The sequence below is a fragment of the Heloderma suspectum genome, chromosome 3 (assembly GCF_057233095.1).
Source record: "Heloderma suspectum isolate Gila_16-S chromosome 3, 16-S_ref, whole genome shotgun sequence".
NCBI lineage: Eukaryota > Metazoa > Chordata > Lepidosauria > Squamata > Helodermatidae > Heloderma > Heloderma suspectum.
The window spans coordinates 243,787,658-243,812,273 of record NC_139460.1 but is presented as its reverse complement, the minus strand read 5'-3'; the positions used below and the strand labels follow the sequence as shown (position 1 = coordinate 243,812,273).

At 43.8% G+C, this 24,616-nt stretch overlaps 1 protein-coding gene across 1 annotated transcript in view; it reads left to right on the top strand.

Moving 5' to 3' along the window:
* GRK5 (G protein-coupled receptor kinase 5) overlaps positions 1-24,616 on the top strand; it is a 240,768-nt gene that overhangs the window by 46,758 nt on the left and 169,394 nt on the right. Inside the window, exon 2 of the mRNA XM_084846082.1 lies at positions 24,262-24,357. Coding sequence (XP_084702208.1) covers positions 24,262-24,357 — 96 coding nt within the window. The remainder of the gene's footprint in view (positions 1-24,261; positions 24,358-24,616) is intronic.

Sequence of the window (24,616 nt, the reverse complement as noted above, 5' to 3'; positions counted from 1 at the left end):
GGTACTCAGAGGGCTCTGAAACATGGAAGTTGTTTATAGCCATAATGTGTAGCAGCTACTGATAGACTTTTCTTCCAGGAAGATAATGTTTCCACTTACAATTATTTTAAGACTGTGGAAAATCTATCTATCTTAGAGTTTTATAACCCAACCATCAGTCAAATTCCCAGAGTGGCTTACAAAATTGACAAACAGAGTAAAACAAATGTTAAAATATAGAATAGAATAGAATAGAATAGAATAGAAGGGTTGGAAGGGGCCTACAAGGCCATCGAGTCCAACCCCCTGCTCAATGCAGGAATCCAAGTCAGAGCATCCCTGACAAATGGCTGTCCATCCTCGTCTTGAAGGCCTCCAGTGTGGGAGAGCCCACCACCTCCCCAGGTAATTGGTTCCATTGTTGTATTGCTCTTACAGTCAGGAAGTTTTTCCTGATGTTCAGCTGGAATCTGGCTTCCTGTAACTTGAGCCCATTATTCCGTGTGATACTAAAATATACTAAAATATACTAAAAGCAATCAATAGGAGTAGTATAAAAATGTAACAATTCCTACCAAGATAAAAACAGATCAAATGGAATTAAAAAGCCTGAGAAAATCGAAAGGTTTTTGGTGCCAAAATGACACCAAAGTAAACAATGCATTCTTGGGGAGAGCATTCCACAGGTAGGGTGCCACCACTGAGAAGGCCCTTTCCTTAGTAGCCACACACCATACTTCAGATGGTAGGGGGAGCCCATGTATGAGAAGGCACATGTGGAGATAGGACCAGAGTACCTGAAGAATCTAAGCCATGAAGTAAAGAACAGCACTTTGAACTAAACCTTGAAACTGTCAGGGAGGCAGTGCTGTTGACATTGTGAAGCTGGAAAAGGTGCAGAAAGGGGCAACCCAGATGATCAAGCAGCTGGAACAACTCCTCTTTGAGGAAAGGTTGCATTGTCGGGGGGGTTAGCCTAGAAAAAAGGCAAGTGAGGGGGAAGCATGATAGAGGTGTATAAAATTAGGCATGGTGGGAGAAGTGTTTTTTTTTACCTCTCTCATGATACTAGAATGCTGTGTCACCCAATGAAATTAAATGGTGGGAGATTCAGGACAGATAAAAGCAAGTACTTCTTCTAAGGAGCTACCAAGACTAATGAGCTATGAGAATCTCAACGAACTCGAGCATCCCTGGTTCTTCAATCCCTAACTATCAGTGGCTAACAGTCATTATGGCTATATATTACCCCCAGTATCAGAGGCATTATACCTCTGAATACCACTTGCTGGGAAACACAAGTGGGAAGATGCTACTGCATTCATGTTTTGCTTGTAGACTTTCCATAGGCACTATGGGAGCCAAATGCTGGACAATATAGGCCTGTAGTCTGATCCAGCAGGGCTGTTCTTATGTTCTTATGACAAAGCACTGATGTGATATTATCATAATTAGAAAAGCAGAGCATTGTACACTGAGTTATCACTGAATTTGTGACTAGGGTGGGTGGGTTGGCAGGCAGGCAACTACTCTCTATTCCCGATCTTCTGAACCATTTGGTGGTAATATTAAACAAATTCAGCAGGAAAGGCATGGCTCCTTTAGAAACATGGCAAATGATGGTTTTAATGTGAGTGTGCAGATTGATCAATGTTTAAAAAATTGAAGTATGAAGGAGCAGCAAGCAAAGCTTTGCCTCTGCACATATTGGGTTGCATCCAATGTTAGTCCTTAGAGCAGACCCAATGAAATGATTATGCTGGATCAACACTGGATATAACCCTATATTAGAAAAACTGCTCCTAGGATACGGTGTTGTCTGTTGCCAAAGTGGCAGTGGAATGGTGAACTGAGGATGATGACAAAAATTGTCCAGCAGGTTCGAACAGATCATGCTGGATAAGGAACAAATGACTGGTGTTGCACTGGCTGATGTGAATACTCACACAAGCTTCTGTCAGGTAGCCAAGGCACTATGGCATGCTAACCTAAACATACTTAACCTGGAGGTAAATATATGGAAACAAATGGGATTTAATTCTCAATAAATAGGGTTAGGAGCCTGCTGTAAGTCTAAGAAATGCCTTGGATTATGTTTATAAGATAATTACAACAGTCCTTGATTAATAATTATGAAATCAAAGTAGTAATTGCTTGTTGCACATGAGTGCTGTGAGAATTAATTGACATGTAGTATGCAATAAAATGTGAAGTGGTCTGTAACTGTTAAGTACTATTAGGATGGATGCTCAATGGATAAACAGATGGTAAACTGTTGTTTGGACCTGCACCGGTATTTTCTTTCTACTCTTGCAGAGCATCTTATCAATAAGGATTTACTGCACAGTCCATGGACATCTCCTCCTCTCCCCTCCCCTCCACACAATGCAGCATAAAATGCTCAACTTCACAATGGCAAACCTAGTCATTGTCCACTTTATTTCAGCGTACATATAATATAGCTTCATGTAGTCAGCTGGGCTGGAATATTAAAAAAAAGAGGAAGAAGAGCAGGACCCTGCATGTGTAGAATGTTCTTCTACATAATTCTTGCAGGACTCCTTATAGACACCTCCTGTGGTTAGTTCAGATCTAAATGTTAAAACTCCTGGACATATGAACTCTTCCCCTCCCCATCCTGGACCTTTAGAAAATTGAGTAGATTCCTTCCTTAACTGGGCATGTCCCAAGAGATTTCAGTCCCTGCAGGAGCTTTTGGCACTCGGAATGTGAATAGAAGTTGGGACCTTACTGCTAATAAGCCATTTGATCCTCCAAAGTAATCTGTGATCCCCTTCCTAGGGTGGCCATGTGTCTTGCTTTACAGAGGACAGTCCTCTATTTTGAAGGATTGTCCAGTCTGATTTAAAGATAAAGAACCATAAGAAGGGAAAGCAGGGACCTTGGAGTTGCCCATCAACACCTGGACAGCAGCCTGAGCGGATACACAAGTGATCTGGCCACAGTCTTCCCCCACTATGGTGAGATTTATCGTATTTCCATTTGTAGTAGTAATTTGAAATTGACATCTTTGCATGTTATAGCACCAGCAGCTCTTTAGCACTTTGGGCCATTGACCCATTGTCCAGACATCTTAAACCTCAAAATGGTTGGAAGTGAAATGAAATGGATATACAGTAGTAACTGTAGGCATATCAAGTGTTGGGCCCATAGCTCAGTAGTAGAACACACACTTTGAATGCAGAACGTCCCAGGTTTTTTTTAAAAAGGAGCAAGTAGTAGGTGCAGGGGACGTTTACTTATTGGGAGGAGAGCAATGACAAATCTTGATAAAATGGTTAAGAGCAGAGACATCACACTGACAACAAAGGTCCACATAGTTAAAGCAATGGTATTCCCCATAGTAACCTATGGCTGCGAGAGCTGGACCATAAGGAAGGCTGAGCGAAGGAAGATAGATGCTTTTGAACTGTGGTGTTGGAGGAAAATTCTGAGAGTGCCTTGGACTGCAAGAAGATCAAACCAGTCCATACTCCAGGAAATAAAGCCAGACTGCTCACTTGAGGGAATGATATTAAAGGCAAAACTGAAGTACTTTGGCCACATAATGAGAAGAAAGGATACTCTGGAGAAGATGCTGATGCTAGGGAAAGTGGAAGGCAAAAGGAAGAGGGGATAACCAAGGGCAAGATGGATGGTGATATTCTGGAGGTGACGGACTCGACCTTGGGGGAGCTGGGGGTGGTGATGGCTGACAGGAAGCTCTGGCGTGGGCTGGTCTATGAAGTCACGAAGTGTTGGAAGCGACTGAACGAATCAACAACAACAAAGTAGGTGCAAGGAAAGATCCCCACCTGAGATTGTGGAGATCTGCTGCTACTCAAGACTATACACTTCTGGGCAAGATGAAGAAAAAGTCTGGCTTGGTATAAGGTAGCTTCTAATACTGACAGTGGTCCTTCACCATCCCTAGGGTGGCCATGTGTCCTGCATTATTGAGGACAATCCCTTATTTGAAGGCATTCTGTTTCAGGGATGGGGAATCCCCAGACCAAGGGCTGAATTCAGCTAACCAGGCCTTCCTGCCCAGCCTACAAAGACCTCAGGCAAGACTTCTCCCTGAAGCCTGCCCCCTCAGGAAAGAGGGAGGGGCAAGGGGCACTCCTCGAGGCTGTGGCTCAATTAGCTTCAGTCCCCCTCACCTTTCCCTGATTGGAGAAGGTGAGAGGGGTTGAAGCCGGCTCCTAACTGAGCCCACGGCTTGAGGAGCTGGCTCAGGATTTTCCCGCCACTCACCATTGCCAGTCAGAAGGCAGGGGATGGGTAAAATAGGCTCAGGGCTTCACTCCCCTGAGTGAAGCTGGCTCCCTGTTGAGCCTGAACCTCAAGGACTGGTTAATAATAATGGATTACCTTTGGACAATGGATATTATAGTCATGGCAGGGGCAATCTGGATTGGGATCACAGCTGGGGGAAATGGTTAAAGACCTCTTACTCCCCACTGCGAGGGTCCCAATCTGGATTGGGGGCCCTGTACTTACTTTAGAGCAGGGGTGGGCAATATGTGGCCTGTCCATGGCTTTAAGGGTGGCCCCTGCCACCCCGCTACCGTCCTCACACTGCTGAACTTTGGCAGCAAACTACTACAAGTACTCAAAAGGGCCAAATTTAGCTTGTTTTCAAGCTAAATGTGGGCGATTTGAGTCTCTGCAGGGGTTTGCTGCCTAATTTCGGTGGCAAGCCATCATTTCTTTTGGTGCTGCAGGCAGTGCAGCGGCAGGAGTGCTGGCCTCAGCAGAGTCCAGGGGCTGGAAATTGGTCCCTGGACCACCTGACGTTTCCCACTGCTGCTTTGGAGTAAGAAAGAAAGACAGCCATTAGCCATATCTTCAAAGTAACATGTAGTTTGGGACTTAGGCAATTGCAGTCAGGACCTCAAAAAGTTAGATACCCTTCTGACACAGGCAGTCTTGTTTCAAAGAGCTTTCAATATCAGAAGTAATCCAAAGCCTTTTCCCCTGCTGAAGTTTTTTTTTAATGGATGCCTCTTGCTCTGCAGCATTACATTATACTGAAATTTATAGAAAACAAAACTCCAGTCTGTTTCCTTCCTGGTTTGCCCACAAGCTTATGAATGTCACGTTACTTGGAAGGCACCTCCTTTGCTATCAGATTAGTCTGTAATCATTTTCCTGTTCCTCAGAAGCATAATAGCCAACTTTTATCGGTCCTTGGCCGTTAGTTTCCTATTAACTGCCACCGACAAAAATGCAGTTTGGCCAGGAAGTAGAGCTACTGACCTCTGGAAACTGTCTGTGGATGTTACTTTAAACTGGAGGACACCCGGAGTTGCCAGGAAAAGGGTTGATCAGTCTTGGTTTCCAAAAGTAGATATTATTATAGGGCATTTATATAGTTAAAAGTGGGATATGCAACAAGATGGACTCCTGTTCAAAGCTCTAGTCCAGCCTTCCCCAACCTGGAACTCACCAGATATGTTGGACTGCAACTCCCATAATTCCCAGCCAGCATAGCCATTGGAGGGTGCCGGGCTGTTGAAGGCTGCTCTACTCAGCATGGAAAAGGAGCTTTGTAGTGCTATTCAAGCAATGCTGGGGATGGCATTGTGGAGGCATAAAAATTGCCATCTGCTTGCTTCCCACCCAGCCAATTACAGTGCTGCTGCTCGCCAGCCAGTCTGCCTGGAGGAGGAGGGAGATGGCAGTGGCCAGGGAGGTGGGATGCAACAAGCAAAGCATCAGCCCCAGTGGGCCCCACTGGAGTTCATGGGCTCAGGCAGCTGTCCAGCCATGCTGGGTGCTGGCAGCAGGCCTTTGCAGAAGTGTCCATGATTCTCCTACATGTAGCAGGCCTCCGGCTGCTTCCTGTTTCCTGCTAGCCTGTTTCCTGCTCAGAATGTAGCTTTGATTCTAGGTGACAGTGCCATTCTACAAGCTTTGTGTGTGTTCCTCACCTCCATTGGCTGGCTGTCCTCACGAGTGAGTTGTTGGGAGCAAGTCACTGATGGAAGACTAATCCTGTATTTGCAAGGAGACTAGTATGTGTGCACATTATGGCCTTAGTTGCCACTGTGCCATAAACGTCATTATGTCTACTTGGGAGAAGCCAAGTGCTTGCCTATAGCCAGTCCCAACGCAAATGTCTTGCTGCCTGAGGCAAGAACATGCGCCACCACCTCACATCCTTTCCACTGCTGCCTTGTACCCCTTCCCAGATGTGGGCTCTTGCAAGAACTTAGGCAGGTCTCGTGATATCTTGGGCAGTGTCAGGGTGGAAACTGAGCCCAGAGAGCCCCAGGGCAGTTCTGATTCTGAGGAGGAACAGCAATCTGTGGGAGAGGAGCCAGGTCATCCCTCACAGGCTCAGCACCTGGCAGAGATTCCTCCTGCCAGCATTCCAGAGATAGATAGTGACCCTGGTAGTGAGGGAGTGCGGGAGGGGGGCTTCTTAGATGCTCGACGCAGACGCAAAGAGCGACAAGCGATGGAGGGCGCGGAAAGGAGGCGTAGCACCCGTTTGGCGCGCAAGCAACGGCTGCCTCCCATGGACCCAAGGGAAAGAGGGAGGATCTCTCCCTAGCCCATAAGTTCTGGGTCTTCAAGTGACTCTCTTTTAAACAGGGATCAACTGCCTACTTGAAGCTTAGGCCACTCTGCTGTTACTTGCTTTAGTCGCTGGTGATTAGCATCTGAAAGAGTCATTAAGTTGTAAAAGGATTAAAGCTTTGAAAAGAATTCCTTTTGTCTGTGTCTTGAGCTGGCTATTGGAATCTACTGAGAGAGGCTGCCAAGGTGCTCCTGACAGGAAGGTGGCAGGAGCCCCACAGCAGCAGAGCTAAGAGTAAAGGGGGGGGGGTGACATGAGGAAAACAGGACAGTGGCTGCTCCAGAGAGCTCCGCCAGCTGCTGTCTCACTGTGGCAAATGCCATGGCAGGAGAGAGGCCGGGGGCTTCTCCAGAACACCCGCTGGAGGTGGTAGCTGCAAGCCCTCCTGGCAGGGGTGGTGTGGGGAGCGACACAATTCACCGCTGTACCGCCTCATGCGGGCACCTCAGTTTACCTCATGTTAGGGCTGTCTCTGCCTATAGCATCTGATTGGCATCACACTGAAGCTTAAGAAGAAAGATCGAGAGGGAGGGAAATCAGCAAATATCATCCAAAAGAATATGTTTTCTCTTCTTGTCTCAGACCATGTAACTTGCAGTTTTATGTGGTCAACAATATTAGTTCTGATGTCACCATAGCTAGTGCGGTGTCAAAGATACAGGGTTGTATATCCCAACCTGTTAAACTCAACCACCTGTGATAGCTATCCGAGGCTTCAGCTTTAGCTCCTATTGGCATGTGTAGTGTAAAAAGGGGAGAGAGAAACAGAGGGAGAGCAGGAGAGGGAAACTGGATCTTACTCCAGCTATTTTGTCATTTTTATGCTTTAGCTTAGAAAAATATAAGGGGGACATGCTAGAGTGTACAAAACTATGCATGGCATGGAGAAAGTGGATAGGGACAAGTTTTTCTTCCTCTCTCATAGTACTAGAACTTGGGATCATCCCATGAAGCTGAATGGTGAGAGATTCAGGACAGATAAAAGGAAGGGCTTTGTGACACAGTGTGTTGTTAAACTATGGAATCCACTACTACAAGATGTAGTGATCGCTACCAACTTGGATGGTCTTAAATGGGAATTAGACAAATTCATGGAGGATCAGTGGCTGCTAGCAGCTATCAGTGGCTACCAGTCATGATGGTTATATGTTACCTCCAGTATTAGAGGACTATGTACATCAGATGCTGGGGAATATGAGCAGGAGGTTGCTATTGTGCTCATGTCCTGCTTGTGGACTTCCAGTGGGCATCTGGTTGGCCACTGTGGGAATAGACTGCTGGACTAGATAGGCCTTTTGTCTATGTTCTTATTATATTGTTGTGTTATACTGTGTTTGTGTTTTAATTGTTATCGTAGGCCTCTTTGGTCAAAAGGCAGGATATAAGTGTATTAAATAAAATAAACTTCTGACAATGATGTTTTGGCAAGTCAATATGAGACTGCTTGAAAAGACCCAACAGTGACCTGACTATTCCCACTGTTGTTCTTAGGCATTATATATACTTCCTTTGCAACAATTATCTCCTGGAGGAAAGGATACTGCTCATGATAGCATTAATAAAAGTAACTGCTCACCCTCTAATTACTATCCCATGGACTGCTACATTTTTCAGCTCGGGGAAAACCATACCCTCCGATCGTCATTTTCCAATCTGATTTTAGTACAGGTCAGAATCTACTCAGCAGAAAATTCCAACATAGTTCTATCGACTCTGACTACAGAGAGCTGGCTAATCATAGAAGTATCATCGATGCAAGAGTAGTGAGTAAAATCAAGTAAGACTTGTTAAATGCAGAAGTAGTAAGATGACAGAATAGAGCTGTAGCAAAAGGCCTGTAATTTTTCCAATAACGTGGGGTTGCTTCATGCATTAGAAAATATCTACAAGGAACACACTTCTGTGTGGATGATAGATTTTTTTTTTTTGTCTTATATGCAGGGCTGAGATCTTCACAGTCTGCATTAAAAGCAATTATTTATGTCATTCGAATCACTGGGAAATTGAGTTTAAGGTTGAAAAAAAAAATTCTAATCTAAATTGTCCAAGCTGTTGTTTTAATGTGTTTTTTTATTCTGTGTTCATGTTGTGCTCTAATGATTTTTTTTAAAGTGTTGTGCACTGCCCAGCACCCAGAGAACGTTTGTTAATGGGTGGGATAAATTACTGTAAATAAATGTGACACTGGAATTTACCTTTTTGGGGACTTACTTTCACAATGACATTTCCTGTTTAGCCTTAAGACATTGCAGGACAAGAGCTCCACACAACTGAAGGTCCCAGAAGGTTTAATCTGGATTATTCACTATGTAGAATACACATCACAAATATTTTCAGTCATACAGACAAGAGACATAATCACCTCTTTAACCCACTATGAATGTATTTAGTTTCTTGGCCACATTTCTATGCCCTCCTTCATTTAATTTTCCATTCAATAAAAGATTGGAAATGTCAATATGATTTATATATGATAAAAAACTGTGAAACAATCCAGAAACATAGCATCGTTCCCAAATGCCTGGCAGAATTTAAATGTTTAATTTGTCTTCAAAGTGAAAGCATAGGCAAGCCACAAACTGAGAACCTAATAGCAATGTGGAATTTGAAAATACCCCCTATACTACAAAGCTACTGTTTGGGGAGGGGGTAATCCCATCCAGAACAGGCATTTCCCATACTAGATCATCTTCCAGGTCTTAAACTGGTTGAGGGTGAATAAGCTTATCAGTAATTCCATACACTTGTTCAGGGAATTTTGATCAGGTCATCTGCATTTGTTGAAAAGGAAAAATAGAGCTGGGTATCACAAGCACACTGATGTCATCATACTCCAGTCCTTGAGATGTAAAATCTTCAGAAATTTTGAAGATATGGGAAAAAGTGGGTTTTTTTCCAGGGGGGTGGGTTCTTTTGTGAAAAAAATTGAGATCTGGGAAAAATTGAAAAATAAGCAATACTTACGTTTTTTAGCACTCTTTACACATCTAAAGTCACTTTGTTGCTTTAAGACAGCCTTCCCCAACCTGGCGCCCTCCAGATATTTTGGACTTCAGCTCCTACACACCTCAGGCAGCATGGTCAATGGTCAGGAATGCTGGGCACTGTAGTCCAAAACGTCCAGAGAGCACTAGGTTGGGGAGAGCTGTTTTAAGAACATAAAGCAGCATTTCTGTTCCTAAAGTTATTTTATGTATAACTTAGTTTGCTCATAAAATTATCATTACATTTTTTTAAAAAAATTAAAGTAAATTTAGTTAGTAAATGTGTAATTATTGTCTGAATATATTAGGACCACATTACGTGACTGCTATAGCTTCAGAAATGCAGGATTCTATAGAACAAAACTCAAACTGTCAAAAATGCACATTTACTATCAAGAATGCACAATGGTGACTCACATGCTGGGAAACTGAGCATAAATGTCTATCAGTAAAATATTGTTGTTGTTGTTGTTCAGTCGTTAAGTCGTGTCCGACTCTTTGTGACCCCATGGACCATAGCACGCCAGGCCTTCCTGTCCTGCTCTCTCCTGGAGTGTGGTCAAGTTCATATTCATCGCATCGGTGATGCTATCTAGCCATCTCATCCTCTGCCGTCCCCTTCTCCTTTTGCCTTCAATCTTTCCCAGCATCAGGGTCTTTTCCAGTGACTGTTCTCTTCACATTAGGTGGCCAAAATATTTGAGCTTCAGCTTCAGTATCTGTCCTTCCAATGAGCAGTCAGGGTTGATTTCCTTTAGGATTGACTGATCTGACCTCCTTGCAGTCCAGGGGACTCGTAAGAGTCTTCTCCAGCACCACAGTTCGAAAGCATCAATTCTTCGGCGCTCAGCTTTCCATATAGTCCAGCTCTCACAGCTACTGGGAAAACCATAGCTTTGATTATGCGGACCTTTGTCGGCAAGGTGATGTCTCTGCTTCTTACTATGCTGTCTAGGTTTGCCATAGCTTTCCTCCCAAGGAGCAAGCGTCTTTTAATTTCATGGCTACAGTCACCGTCTGCGATGATCTTGGAGCCCAAGAAAATAAAATCTGTCACTGCTTCCATTTCTTCCCCTTCTATATGCCAGGAAGTGATGGGGCCAGATGCCATGATCTTCGTTTTTTTAATGTTGAGTTTCAAACCAGCTTTTGCACTCTCCTCTTTCACCATCAACAAGAGGCTCTTTAGATCCTCTTCGCTTTCTGCCATTAGGGTGGTATCGTCTGCATATCGGAGGTTGTTGATAATTCTCCCGGCAATCTTAATTCCAACCTGTGATTCATCCAACCCGGCATTTCTCATGATGTACTCTGCATATAAGTTAAATAAGCAGGGCAACAATATGCAGCCTTGTCGTACTCCTTTCCCAATTTGGAACCAATTGGCTGTTCCATGTCTGGTTCTTACTGTTGCTTCTTGACCCTCATACAGGTTTCTCAGGAGACAGGTAAAGTGGTCTGGTACTCCCATCTCTTTCAGAATTGGCCACAGTTTGTTGTGATCCACACAATCAAAGGCTTTAGCATAGTCAATGAAGCAGAAATAGACGTTTTTCTGGAATTCTCTTGCTTTCTCCATGATCCAGCGAATGTTGGCGATTTGATCTCTAGTTCCTCTGCCTCTTCAGAACCCAGCTTGTACCTCCAGTAGTTCTCAGTTCACATGCTGCTGAAGCCTAGCTTGTAGGATTTTGAGCATCACCTTGCTGGCATGTGAAATGAGCGCAATTGTACGGTAGTTTGAACACTCTTTGGTATTGCCCTTCTTTGGAATTGGAATGTAAACTGACCTTTTCCAGTCTTGTGGCCACTGTTGAGTGTTCCAAATTTGTTAGCATATTGAGTGCAGCACTTTAACAGCATCATCTTTTAGGATTTTAAATAGCTCAGCTGGAATACTGTCATCTGCGCTAGCTTTGTTGTTAGTAATACTTCCTAAGGCCCACTTGACTTCACTCTCGGGGATGTCCGGCTCAAGTTCAGTGACCGCACTATCATGGCTACCAGGGAACTAGAGGATCGGCTATCCTTGACTTGATCCTAACCAACAGAGATGACTTCATGGATAAAGTAGCAGTTACAGGAACTCTGGGGGAAAGCGACCATGTTGTACTTGAGTTCTTGGTTCTAAGGGAAGCAAAAGCCGAGTGTAGTCAAACACGTACCCTGGATTTTAGGAAAGCTGATTTTAATAAACTCAGAACAATGATCAGTAAGGTCCCATGGCAAGCGATGCTAGCGAGAAAAGGAGTCCAAGATGGGTGGGAGCTTTTAAAAAAGGAAATTCTCAAGGCACAATCACAAGCAATTCCAACAAGAAGAAAAGGTGGAAGACAACAGAAAAAGCCAATGTGGCTTCACAAAAAGCTTATGGATGACCTGAAAACAAAAAAGAACACATATAGGAAGTGGAAAGAAGGCCAAGTAACAAAGGAAGAGTACAGGCAGATAGTACAGAATTGCAGGGATGGCGTCAGGAAGGCTAAAGCTGAGAATGAGCTGAGGTTAGCAAGGGATGTTAAAAACAACAAAAAGGCTTTCTTCAGCTACGTGCATAGTAAAAGGCAGAGGAAAGAAATGGTGGTTCAGCTATTAAATAAGGATGGCAAAACGATAACAGATGACAAAGAAAAGGCAGAGGTGCTCAATTCCTACTTTGGCTCAGTCTTCTCCCAAAAGAGGGTCTATGACCCCCCTGGCAAAGGCGAAGTACAGGCTGAAGGGGCAGGATTGCAGCTTGAGATCGACAGGCATATGGTCAAGGAACACCTCATTACTTTGAATGAGTTCAAATCTCCAGGGCCAGATGAACTGCATCCTAGAGTCATAAAGGAACTGGCAGAAGAACTCTCAGAACCGCTGTCTATTCTCTTTGAGAAATCATGGAGGATGGGGGAAGTGCCAGATGACTGGAGGAGGGCTAACGTTGTCCCTATCTTCAAAAAGGGTAAAAAGGAGGAACCTGGGAACTACAGACCAGTCAGTCTGACATCAATCCCTGGGAAAATTCTGGAGCAGATCATAAAGCAATCCATCTGGAAGCACCTTGACAACAATGCCGTGATTACTCGAAACCAACATGGATTTGTCAAAAACAAGTCCTGCCAGACAAATCTGATCTCATTTTTTGATCAAGTAACCTTCCTTGTAGACCGTGGGAATGCTGTAGACATCATATACCTCGACTTCAGCAAAGTTTTCGACAAAGTGCCCCATGATATCCTGATGAGCAAACTAGCTCAAAGTGGGCTAGATGAAACAACAATCCGGTGGATCCACAGTTGGCTACAGAATCGGACTCAAAGAGTGCTTATCAATGGGACCTTCTCAAACAGGGGAGAGGTAACGAGTGGGGTACCGCAGCGCTCAGTCCTGGGCCCAGTGCTCTTCAACATTTTTATTAATGACTTGGAGGAGGAGGTGCAGGGAATGCTGATCAGATTTGCAGATGACACAAAATTAGGAGGGATAGCTAATACTCTGGAAGACAGAAACAAAATTCAAAGTGATCTGGATAGACTGGAGCGCCGGGCAGAAAACAACAGAATGACCTTTAATAGGGATAAATGCCAAGTTCTGCACCTAGGAAAAAGAAACCAAATGCACAGTTACAAGATGGGGGATACGTGGCTCAACCACACTACAAGCGAGAAGGATCTTGGAATTGTTGTCGATCACAAGCTGAATATGAGCCAACAATGTGATGTGGCTGCAAAAAAGGCAAATGCTATTTTGGGCTGCATTCATAGAAGCATCGCTTCCAAATCCCGGGAAGTACTAGTTCCCCTCTACTCAGCACTGGTTAGGCCTCATCTGGAGTACTGTGTCCAGTTCTGGGCACCACACTTTAAGAAGGATGCAGACAAACTGGAGAGGGTTCAGAGGAGGGCAACAAAGATGATCAGGGGACTGGAAACAAAGCCCTATGAAGAGAGACTGAAAGAACTGGGCATGTTTAGCCTTGAGAAGAGAAGACTGAGGGGAGATATGATAGCACTCTTCAAGTACTTGAAAGGTTGTCACAGAGAAGAAGGCCAGGATCTCTTCTCGATCATCCCATAGTGCAGGACATGGAATAATGGGCTCAAGTTACAGGAAGCCAGATTCCGGCTGAAAATCAGGAAAAACTTCCTGACTGTAAGAGCAATACGACAATGGAACCAATTACCTGGGGAGGTGGTGGGCTCTCCCACACTGGAGGCCTTCAAGACGAGGATGGACAGCCATTTGTCAGGGATGCTCTGACTTGGATTCCTGCATTGAGCAGGGGGTTGGACTTGATGGCCTTGTAGGCCCCTTCCAACCCTACTATTCTATGATTCTATGATTCTATGATTCCCTTCTTTCCTCAGCTACTTGTAAAGCCTCATCAGACAGCCACTTTGCTTTCTTGCATTTCTTTTTCTTTGGGATGGATTGAGTTGCTGCCTCCTGAACAATGTGATGGACCTCTGTCCATAGTTCCTCAGGCACTCTGTCTATCAGGTCTAATCCCTTAAACCTGTTCCTCACCTCCACTGTATATTCATAAGGGATATGATTTAGGTCATACCTGAATGGTTTAGTGGTTTTCCCTACGTTCTTCAATTTAAGCCGAAATTTTGCAAGAAGCAGCTCATGATCTGAGCCACAGTCAGCTCCAGGTCTTGTTTTTACTGACTGTATAGAGCTTCTCCATCTTTGGCTGTGAAGTACATAATCAATCTGATTTCGATATTGACCATCTGGTGATGTCCATGTGTAGAGTCGCCTCTTGTGCTGTTGGAAAAGAGTGTTTGCTATGATCAGCATGTTGTCTTGACAAAACTCTATTAGCCTTTGTCCTGCTTCATTTTGTACACCAAGGCCATGCTTGCCTGTTATCCCGGTGATTTCTTGACTTCCTACTTTAGCATTTCAATCCCCTATGATGAAGAGGACATCTTTTTTTGGTGTTAGTTCTAGAAGGTGTTGTAGGTCTTCACAGAACCGATCAACCGCAGCTTCTTCGGCCTTAGTGGTTAGGGCATAGACTTGAATTACTGTGATGTTGAATGGTTTGCCTCAGATTCGTACTGAAATTATTCTTTCGTTTTTGAGATTGTACCCCATTTCTGTCATTTTTGAGATTGTACCCCCATAAAATGCTTGTCCATTTTAGTTCGCTGATTCCCAAGATGTCGATGTTCAATCTTGCCATCTCATGTTTGACCACCTCCAGCTTACCTTGATTCATTGAACTTACATTCCAGGTAACTAAACAATATTGTTCTTTACAGCATCGGATTTTCTTTTCACCACCAGACACATCCACAGCTGAGTGTCCTTTCGGCTTTGGCCCAGCCACTTCACTCTTTCTGGCGCTACTTGGAAATCCCTCTGGACACCTTCTGACCTGAGGGGCTCATCTTCCGGCGTCATATCTTTTAGCCTTGTGATACGTTCCATGGGGTTTTCTTGGCAAGGATACTGGAGTGGGTTGCCATTTCCTTCTCCAGTGGACCACATTTTGTCAGAACTCTCTGCCATGACCTGTCCGTCTGGGTGGCCCTGCACAGCATAGCTTATAGCTTCACTGAGTTACGCAAGCCCCTTCGCCACAACAAGGCAGTGATCCATGAAGGGGCAGTAAAATATACTTTAGATCAATAATTTCAATAAGCAATGAAAGAAATTACTATGCTGGGAATCTTACAGACAGGATTAAAATTTTTTTTTTTTCCCATGGCTTCATTATTTCCAGACATTTTACATCTCTAGTCTTTCTATAAAAGTGTTCTTATTACATGGTTTTTAGAAATCATTTTCAGGGGAGTAAAGGCTGGATATTAATACTTTGTCTTAAATGGTAAAAGAAAATATTTCATAATCCAAAACTGTACAATTTTCCCAATTTGGGGGGGGGGGGAACAATAACAGTCCTTCGGGGGGGACGACTGGTTTTTTTCTGAATCTTTCTGTGGGTTTTTCTGGGCTTTCACCTCTCTATCTGTTCCTCTGGATTATGTCTTGCAGCAGTTTTATGTATGTTAAAATCCATGGTAGACATAATTGAATCTTAAAGGATAATTTCCAGGGGCAGTAACAATAGTGCCCTAACACTACCTCCTGGTGCTATGAAAAGGTGCACTGCCCCCACTCCAACTTGAAAGATGGTCCCGAGGATATCATCAGCATCAAAAGCCAGCAAGAAGTGCAGAAAAATGGACAAGATCACACGCCTATTTCTCTCAAAACACTTCCAGTATAGGCCCTTGACCAGGGTGGTCAAAGCAATATCTGTGCTAAACCCGAGCCTAAAATCAGACTGAAAGCCATGCTGTTTGGGATGATAGGATTTGTAGCCCAACACATCTGGAGGGTGCCAGGTTTGGGATAAAATTCATCTAGATCAGTTTTATTGCCAAACACCACTTTTTCAAGCCCCTTGTCCAGAAATTTGAAACTCTCCTATAAGGTTTCCCTTCCTTACCCAAGAAAATGGCAAGCTGGTTCTTTAATTTGATAATACCATCTGTGTGGTATACATGTTTTAATTCCATTTGAATTGTGAATTCTAACAGGATATTGGTTTTGGAAAGAAGGCATTTCTTCAGAGTTGATAAGAGTCTCAGCATGGATTGCAGTTTCCATTGACAATATGGACTTTGTGGGACCAAAATATTGTCCCTAATTGCCTTAACGGGCTGAAGTCTTCTCTGGTGTGTTTATTTTCCACCATTTTAGGAATCCTTTTGTAAGCACATGGTATCATGGCTTACATGAACAACATTACAAGGGAGGAAACAGCCATTAATCACTATTAATTCGTTGGGTAATTAAGCCCGCAACCTCTGACTTCACATCATTAAGTGCTTGGTGCAGGGAAGAATTCCACCAGAACATCTGTTCACTGTCAATTCCCAGAGCTGCCTTTATTTACAAAGAGACTTAGCCTTTATCTACCACCAGACAAACACATACAGTCTGTAATGAGAACTGCTAATAAGCTGTCTGAGCTAGCGGCTGTCTTAATCTGAGGACCAGGGCAAGAGCAAATAAGGGCCATCCTTCTGTCAGCGAAGAAATGCCCAGTTTGAGGAACTGGAAGAGATTCCAGTTTGTTTACTTTTATAAATGTCTGCATAGACCATTTGGCATTGTTGTGATCTGTTCTGAATTAGTACTGTGAATATGGATATAGCCTGAGTACCTAAACATAAGGTATTTGGGGCTTTGAATTCATGAAAGAATGTGAGTTGGGGCCAAATCATATGTTGCTGGAATAGCATGGGGCCTCAAGGCACTTCAGTAGCAACTGTCAAGAGAGAACACATGGTCCAGTTTAGGGGAGGGGCTGTAGGTCAGTGGTGGACCCCATGCTTTGAAGCAGAAGGTCCCAACTTCAGTCCCCGGCATTTCCAGGTAGGGCAGGGAAAATATCTGCCTGAAACCCTGAAGAGCCAGTGCCAGTCGGTGTTGACAGTACTCAATGGACTGGGCTCAATGGACCGATGGTCTGACTAAGTATAAGGCAGCTTCCTGTGTTCCTATGATACCAGCTACCAAGAGAGGAAGAGCTCCCTGTCCTTGCCTGTAATATCAGAAATGTAGATGTAAAAGAAGACCAATATTAAGTTCAAGCATTTACTAACTGAACTTTAAGAACCAAGCTAGATGCGACAATATCTGGTTTAAACCCAGATATGTCATATATAAAGCATGAAGGGTTTGAAGTTCTGTTCTAAAATGGCATGGAGGTGGTAGGATGTCAAACCTGCCCACAGCTTGCCTCCCTATAGTCTTATCTGGTGTTTTTTTACTCAGCTGAGGTCCAGTTTAGAGAAAAGCATTGGGAGGGCAGAGGCTGCAGGGAGATAAGTGTTGGGCATAGGGGGAATTTGGCATAATTTATGTGTGATTGGGATGTGCTAGGATTTACATGTAGGGGTCTGCTGCCATCTGGTTGGCCACTGTGGGAACAGAATGTTGGACTATATAAAAAGCACAGCTTTCCTTATATTCATATTTTTAAAAGCACTCTTGGATTTCTTTATAGCATTGACAGTATTCTGAAGAGATGTAACAGAGATGTTATTTTTGAAATGGTCTCTGCCTCTGGTCATAAGAAGTGGTCGTGTTCAAGCGATTGATATGCAACAAGACCTTGGGAGTGATAAAAGCCTAGTCAGTATAGGATTGTTCTGTTAACTTCTTTGTGACATATTTGAACACCCAAAGCAGAGTGCATGACTTCCCTTTTTAAGCTTCCAAAGCTGTTGGTGCTTCTGTGGCATTCTGAATGCACGTGGGCGAAAGATGGCTGTTGTGTGCATGTTAGATTCGCCCCCTGTGTCCCCATCCACTTCAATCTCACCCTCTCATGTTTAGCATGAACGTCTGAAGGGGGCTTCTACAGGCTTTTGGGTGGACATGGTTTAGAAGCCTCCATGCAGTCAGGAACCCTACTAAATGGGGGTGCTGGATTGCATGAAGACTTCTAAGCGTGTTCACCTGAACATGTGTAGAAACTCCCTTCAGACCTTTGCACTATGTTGGGGTGGAGCGGATGGGACAGTGCACATAGGGACATTGAGGGTGGGACTAGCATGCATGCTGCATTCCCCCGTTTAGCTCTCTCACATTCAAGCTAAATGTTGTTGTTGGAGCCTCCCCTGCCCCCAGTTTACAGCTTTGCTGCAAAATTCAACAGCAACCATGACAACAAAACCCTGTACTTATAATTATGCATTCAGTATCTGATTTCTCCTTCCATTCAATGAACGCCCACGTATCCACTATTATCAGTCATATGGATCCTAGTCAAATAGTAAAACTTGCTTATTTGATCCTCTTAGTGCCGCAGCACAAGCGAGAATATTGGAGTTGCTGAACTCCAAAGAGCTCTGACAAAGAGCACTGTCCAAATGCTGAGTCCTTTAATGAGAAGCACAGAGGCACCTCACTGTAATGGTGCAAATTGCCACATGGTCCAGCTGGAAAACTGAGGTGCCAGACCCATTCAGACAACTCCAAGCCCAAATAGTAAAACTGAGGTGCATAATGAGACACTTCTGTTGGCTTTTGGTAACAAAAGCAGTGGTGGAATTCTAGAGAGCCTTCCAACAGGGAAAGACAGCATGACAAAGAATCAAGGCAGAAATGGAAAAGCCTTCATTTTCACACCTCTGCAATTACCACCCTACTCAGTGAGATGCCTCCTTTCAGCTTTTAGTCCAGCCAGACAATTTACCTTGTCTCAGTTGTCTCAGTGCATTATGTTCTTCCAGTCCTCATGTGTGCACACATGCTCATGCACACGCACACGCCTGCTGTCCTGCCAAATTGTATCTGGAGCAAGCAAGTGAGGACACCGCAAGCTGGAAAGGTCAGGCAGATTAAAGCAGTTGACTGGAATCTTTAATGTAAAGACGTCACAAGCAAGGGAGTGCCACTATCTTAACGCTCAGATACAAGCAGATGAGTCATCAAGCGATGCTGCTGTTTTTGTAGGACAAGGAATAGGAGGGGAGAAACCATTGGCTATATTGTGCACCAATCACGCTTGTAGTTAGGGAACTCTTCAGTCTTTCTTCTCCCCCAGATCTTGGCAGAAATGCATGTCAAAAAAATATATCATTTTGGTATCCTTATGCATACCTCTTTCACCCACAGTAATTACATCTTAGTTTTCTCTCATGGTAACAACTTTTTGCTTCTGTTTCATTTTGCATCATAATTACTTCATGCTCCTTTTGTTCTTCTGCATTTAATGCTTATAATAGCAATTCCATATTCTCCTTGCTGCTGTGAGTAAAGGAGTATACAGATTGCCAAGTTTGATAAGGATGCTCTAGCCAACTGTGTTGTACTCTGTTTGGAAAGTAATGTTTATATAGCTCTGTGAATTCCCTAGGGTTATTTTACAACCAGAGAGTAGGTTTAAAAAAAAAACTGTGAAAACAAAGACAAGATAAGACTGAAGGCAATGCAGAGAGAGGACAAACATTTTTATAGTGGAAGCAGAAGTGTGTGTCTGTATATATGTATTAAAAGATGGAAATGTAAACACTTAAAAAATGTGTATGATGGCATTTAATGGAGGAGGCAATTGTAAACAAACCCAGAAATGTAGGGCAAGACAAAATAATATACACCTTGTCTCAAAATGAATGCAATGACTGAGGCAAGAAGGAACTTAAAGATGGAACACTGAGAAGGGCCAAAGAGAATCACTTTCTAAGGAAGTTTCCTGCACAAAACATACAATTGTCTCTGTATAGGTAGACTGCACAAACTGTATTGTTTCACCAGGTTTTGGCTTTTAAAATGGTGTCTGGTTTGTTTGTTTTTTAAGAATTGTTCCATCTTTTTTATGTTGTGATGTTATTGGATTTTATTGTACATCAATAAAATGTAGATCTTGTACATTTATAATAAAATGTAGATGTATTGTACATCTCCCAATCAAGGAGAAGACAAGGATGAAACTTTTGAAAATCAAATAGCCAATGTTTTAAGGAAGCATGATGTAGTAGTAATGGGGGACTTCAATTTCCCCGATATTTGTTGGGAGACAAATTCTGCAAAACATGGCCCCTCCAGGAAATTCCTGACTTGTGTGGCGGATAACTTCCTCCTACAGAAAGTAGAGGAAGGAACTAGAGGATCGGCTATCCTTGACTTGATCCTAACCAACAGAGATGACTTAGTGGATAAAGTAGCAGTTACAGGAACTCTGGGGGAAAGCGACCATGTTGTACTTGAGTTCTTGGTTCTAAGGGAAGCAAAAGCCGAGTGTACTCAAACGCGTACCCTGGATTTTAGGAAAGCTGATTTTAATAAACTCAGAACAATGATCAGTAAGGTCCCATGGCAAGCAATGCTAGCGAGAAAAGGAGTCCAAGATGGGTGGGAACTTTTAAAAAAGGAAATTCTCAAGGCACAATCACAAACAATTCCAACAAGAAGAAAAGGTGGAAGACAACAGAAGAAGCCAATGTGGCTTCACAAAAAGCTTAGGGATGACCTGAAAACAAAAAAGGACACATATAGGAAGTGGAAAGAAGGCCAAGTAACAAAGGAAGAGTACAGGCAGGTAGCACAGAATTGCAGGGATGGCGTCAGGAAGGCTAAAGCGGAGAACGAGGTGAGGTTAGCGAGGGATGCTAAAAACAACAAAAAGGCTTTCTTCAGCTACGTGCATAGTAAAAGGCAGAGGAAAGAAATGGTTGTTCAGCTATTAAATAAGGATGGCAAAATGATAACAGAGGACAAAGAAAAGGCAGAGGTGCTCAATTCCTACTTTGGCTCAGTCTTCTCCCAAAAGAGGGTCTATGACCCCCCTGGCAAAGGCGAAGTACAGGCTGAAGGGGCAGGATTGCAGCTTGAGATCGACAGGCATATGGTCAAGGAACACCTCATTACTTTGAATGAGTTCAAATCTCCAGGGCCAGATGAACTGCATCCTAGAGTCATAAAGGAACTGGCAGAAGAGCTCTCAGAACCGCTGTCTATTCTCTTTGAGAAATCATGGAGGACCGGGGAAGTGCCAGATGACTGGAGGAGGGCTAACGTTGTCCCTATCTTCAAAAAGGGTAAAAAGGAGGAACCTGGGAACTACAGACCAGTCAGTCTGACATCAATCCCTGGGAAAATTCTGGAGCAGATCATAAAGCAATCCATCTGGAAGCACCTTGACAACAATGCAGTGATTACTCGAAGCCAACATGGATTTGTCAAAAACAAGTCCTGCCAGACAAATCTGATCTCATTTTTTGATCAAGTCACCTCCCTTGTAGACCGTGGGAATGCTGTAGACATCATATACCTCGACTTCAGCAAAGCTTTCGACAAAGTGCCCCATGATATCCTGATGAGCAAACTAGCTCGAAGTGGGCTAGATGAAACAACGATCATGTGGATCCACAGTTGGCTACAGAATCGGACCCAAAGAGTGCTTATCAATGGGACCTTCTCAAGCTGGGGAGAGGTAACGAGTGGGGTACCGCAGGGCTCAGTCCTGGGCCCAGTGCTCTTCAATATTTTTATTAATGACTTGGAGGAGGAGGTGCAGGGAATGCTGATCAAATTTGCAGATGACACAAAATTGGGAGGGATAGCTAATACTTTGGAAGACAGAAACAAAATTCAAAGTGATCTGGATAGACTGGAGTGCTGGGCAGAAAACAACAGAATGGCATTTAATAGGGACAAATGCCAAGTTCTGCACCTAGGAAAAAGAAACCAAATGCACAGTTACAAGATGGGGGATACGTGGCTCAACCACACTACGAGCGAGAAGGATCTTGGAATTGTCGTCGATCACAAGCTGAATATGAGCCAACAATGTGATGTGGCTGCAAAAAAGGCAAATGCTATTTTGGGCTGCATTCATAGAAGCATCGCTTCCAAATCCCGGGAAGTACTAGTTCCCCTCTACCCAGCACTGGTTAGGCCTCATCTGGAGTACTGTGTCCAGTTCTGGGCACCACACTTTAAGAAGGATGCAGACAAGCTGGAGAGGGTTCAAAGGAGGGCAACAAAGATGATCAGGGGACTGGAAACAAAGCCCTATGAAGAGAGACTGAAAGAACTGGGCATGTTTAGCCTTGAGAAGAGAAGACTGAGGGGAGATATGATAGCGCTCTTCAAGTACTTGAAAGGTTGTCACAGAGAAGAAGGCCAGGATCTCTTCTCGATCATCCCAGAGTGCAGGACACGGAATAATGGGCTCAAGTTACAGGAAGCCAGATTCCGACTGAACATCAGGAAAAACTTCCTGAGTGTCAGAGCAATACGGCAATGGAACCAATTACCTGGGGAGGTGGTGGGCTCTCCCACACTGGAGGCCTTCAAGACGAGGCTGGACAGCCATTTGTCAGGGATGCTCTGACTTGGATTCCTGCATTGAGCAGTGGGTTGGACTCGATGGCCTTGTAGGCCCCTTCCAACCCTACTATTCTATGATTCTATGATTCTATCACTTTGAGGGCAGGAAAGTGACATACCTTTAAATAATAATAATACATAAATAAACATTTCAGCTCTAAAGGAGAACATGATGGAATTTCCCCAAACCACAAACTCTATACAGTTCTAATACATTGATTTTGATTTGGTAATGCATTCATAGGTGGGAACTAGGCATGTGGGAGAAATTAACTGAGTTCACATTTTAATGTGAGTTTAACTAATTTCGCACCTTCAAACCACTATGTGAACCAAAACTATGTGAACCAGAATATCTTTTGAAATTCTCACATCTCTGAATGTTGTAATGGAGTTCTCCAATAAAAAATGTATACATTAGGGAAAATATCATTAAAATGCATTATATTACGTTGAAAAATGTGTATATTAGGAAAAGTGCATGCAAAATTGGCTGTATTAGGAGAAAGGTGCACAAAAATGGTGATGGTTTTTCATGTGAACTTTAAAAAAAACCCTCACATAATTCTACGTAGTCAAAGGGCTCCTCTGGTGAAGCAGTTTCACACTGCTCCTTTTCAGTTTATGCTCTGATGTGAAGTCATCTTGCTCCTTCAAAGCTCTCTGGATTATGCTCAAATTAGATTCCAAAGTTTCTTTAGATTCTTTGTTGGTCCTCTTTCCCATGCTTCTAGGGAAGGGTTATGCCTAGAGCAAGGGACATAACCTGGGCTAGACAAAGGAGACATCAGTGCTGACAGAGGAAGAGGCAGGAGAGCTAACAGGGCCAGCCCTTCCGTTAGGCAGGGCACAGTCGTCATCTCAGGCAGCTTGGGATGTCACGAAAGAGCAGCAAATTGTTAGTTATTTGATTTATTATTATTGCATTTTTACTATCAAGGAAAGGGAGACGTGCTTGTGGGATTTTCTGCCTCAAGTGCCAATATAATACTATGCACCTTGACTTGGGCAGGGATGGTAGTGTGCCATTTGCTGCTCAGCCTCAAGCAGCAAAATGTCTTGGGACAGCACTGGAGAGCCAACAGGCTAAATATCGCCACAGACTTTCTGGTGGGTTCACTTTGCACTTCCCATTGCTCATGTCAGGCCTTGGCAGGGGCTAACTCTTAGAGGGAGAAACAAAAGTCTGGTCCAAACATGCACGGCAAAGGCCAGAGCAAGTAGATAAGGGTCTGAGGGACCAGAGGCAGGGGTGTGGGATGAGCTCCTCAGAAGACAGTGTAGCGAGGCAAGACACCAAGAAATTGCTGCCACTGTTGCTAGTGTTGAGTTGCTCAGACTAACAGGCCATCTGAAGCCAGGACTTTATAGACCTAGGTCAGCAGGGATTCACCCAAAGGGTTAGCTGACAATTACAGCAGTGTAGGGAGTACCCTGCAGTGCTTAGTCAGTTGTGTTTGCAGGGGAGGCACAGCATTGGTGGCTCAGGAGAGGCACCAGGGCCTGACTGCTTAGTCCCCAATTTGAGACTGACAAACACTGACATGCACCAGCGCCTTGCAGCACAAGGCTGCTACACAGCTATGCCACAGCTGCCCACTCTGCCCACTTTTGCAGTGGCGAGAGGAGGAAGCATTTACAACTGCCTGGTTACCACAGCATACCTTCATAACACTGAAACCTAGAACCCCCCCACCCCTCATTTTATGATATTGAAAACAATGGGTGTTTGTTTTTTAAAGCGTGTCCATGCATGAATGTACCAAACCACAGCTGGTGTGTGTGTTACGTGTGGGATAGGGAAAATAAGAATGGGTTTTAATAAAGAATTTAATCTCAGCATCCTTTCTTCTCCTTCAGGGGGAGGAGGAAAGCGCAAAGGTAAAAGCAAAAAATGGAAGGAAATCCTCAAGTTTCCTCACATCAGCCAGTGTGAAGATCTTCGAAGAACAATAGGTAAGGACTCTTTTCCTGGTTTTGTTTTTTCAAATGTTTCGATTGACAGCCTTTCATGTAGGTCAGCTTCCCTGTCCTGGGGCCCTCCAGAAGCGTTGGACTGCAACTTACATAATTCCCAATGGCCATGCTGGCTGGGAATGATAGGAGTTGTTGTTCAAGACATTATTTTATTTTATTATTTATTTCATTTCTATGCCACCCAATAGCCGAAGCTCTCTGAGTGGTTCACAAAAATTAAAACCAATTTAATTAAACC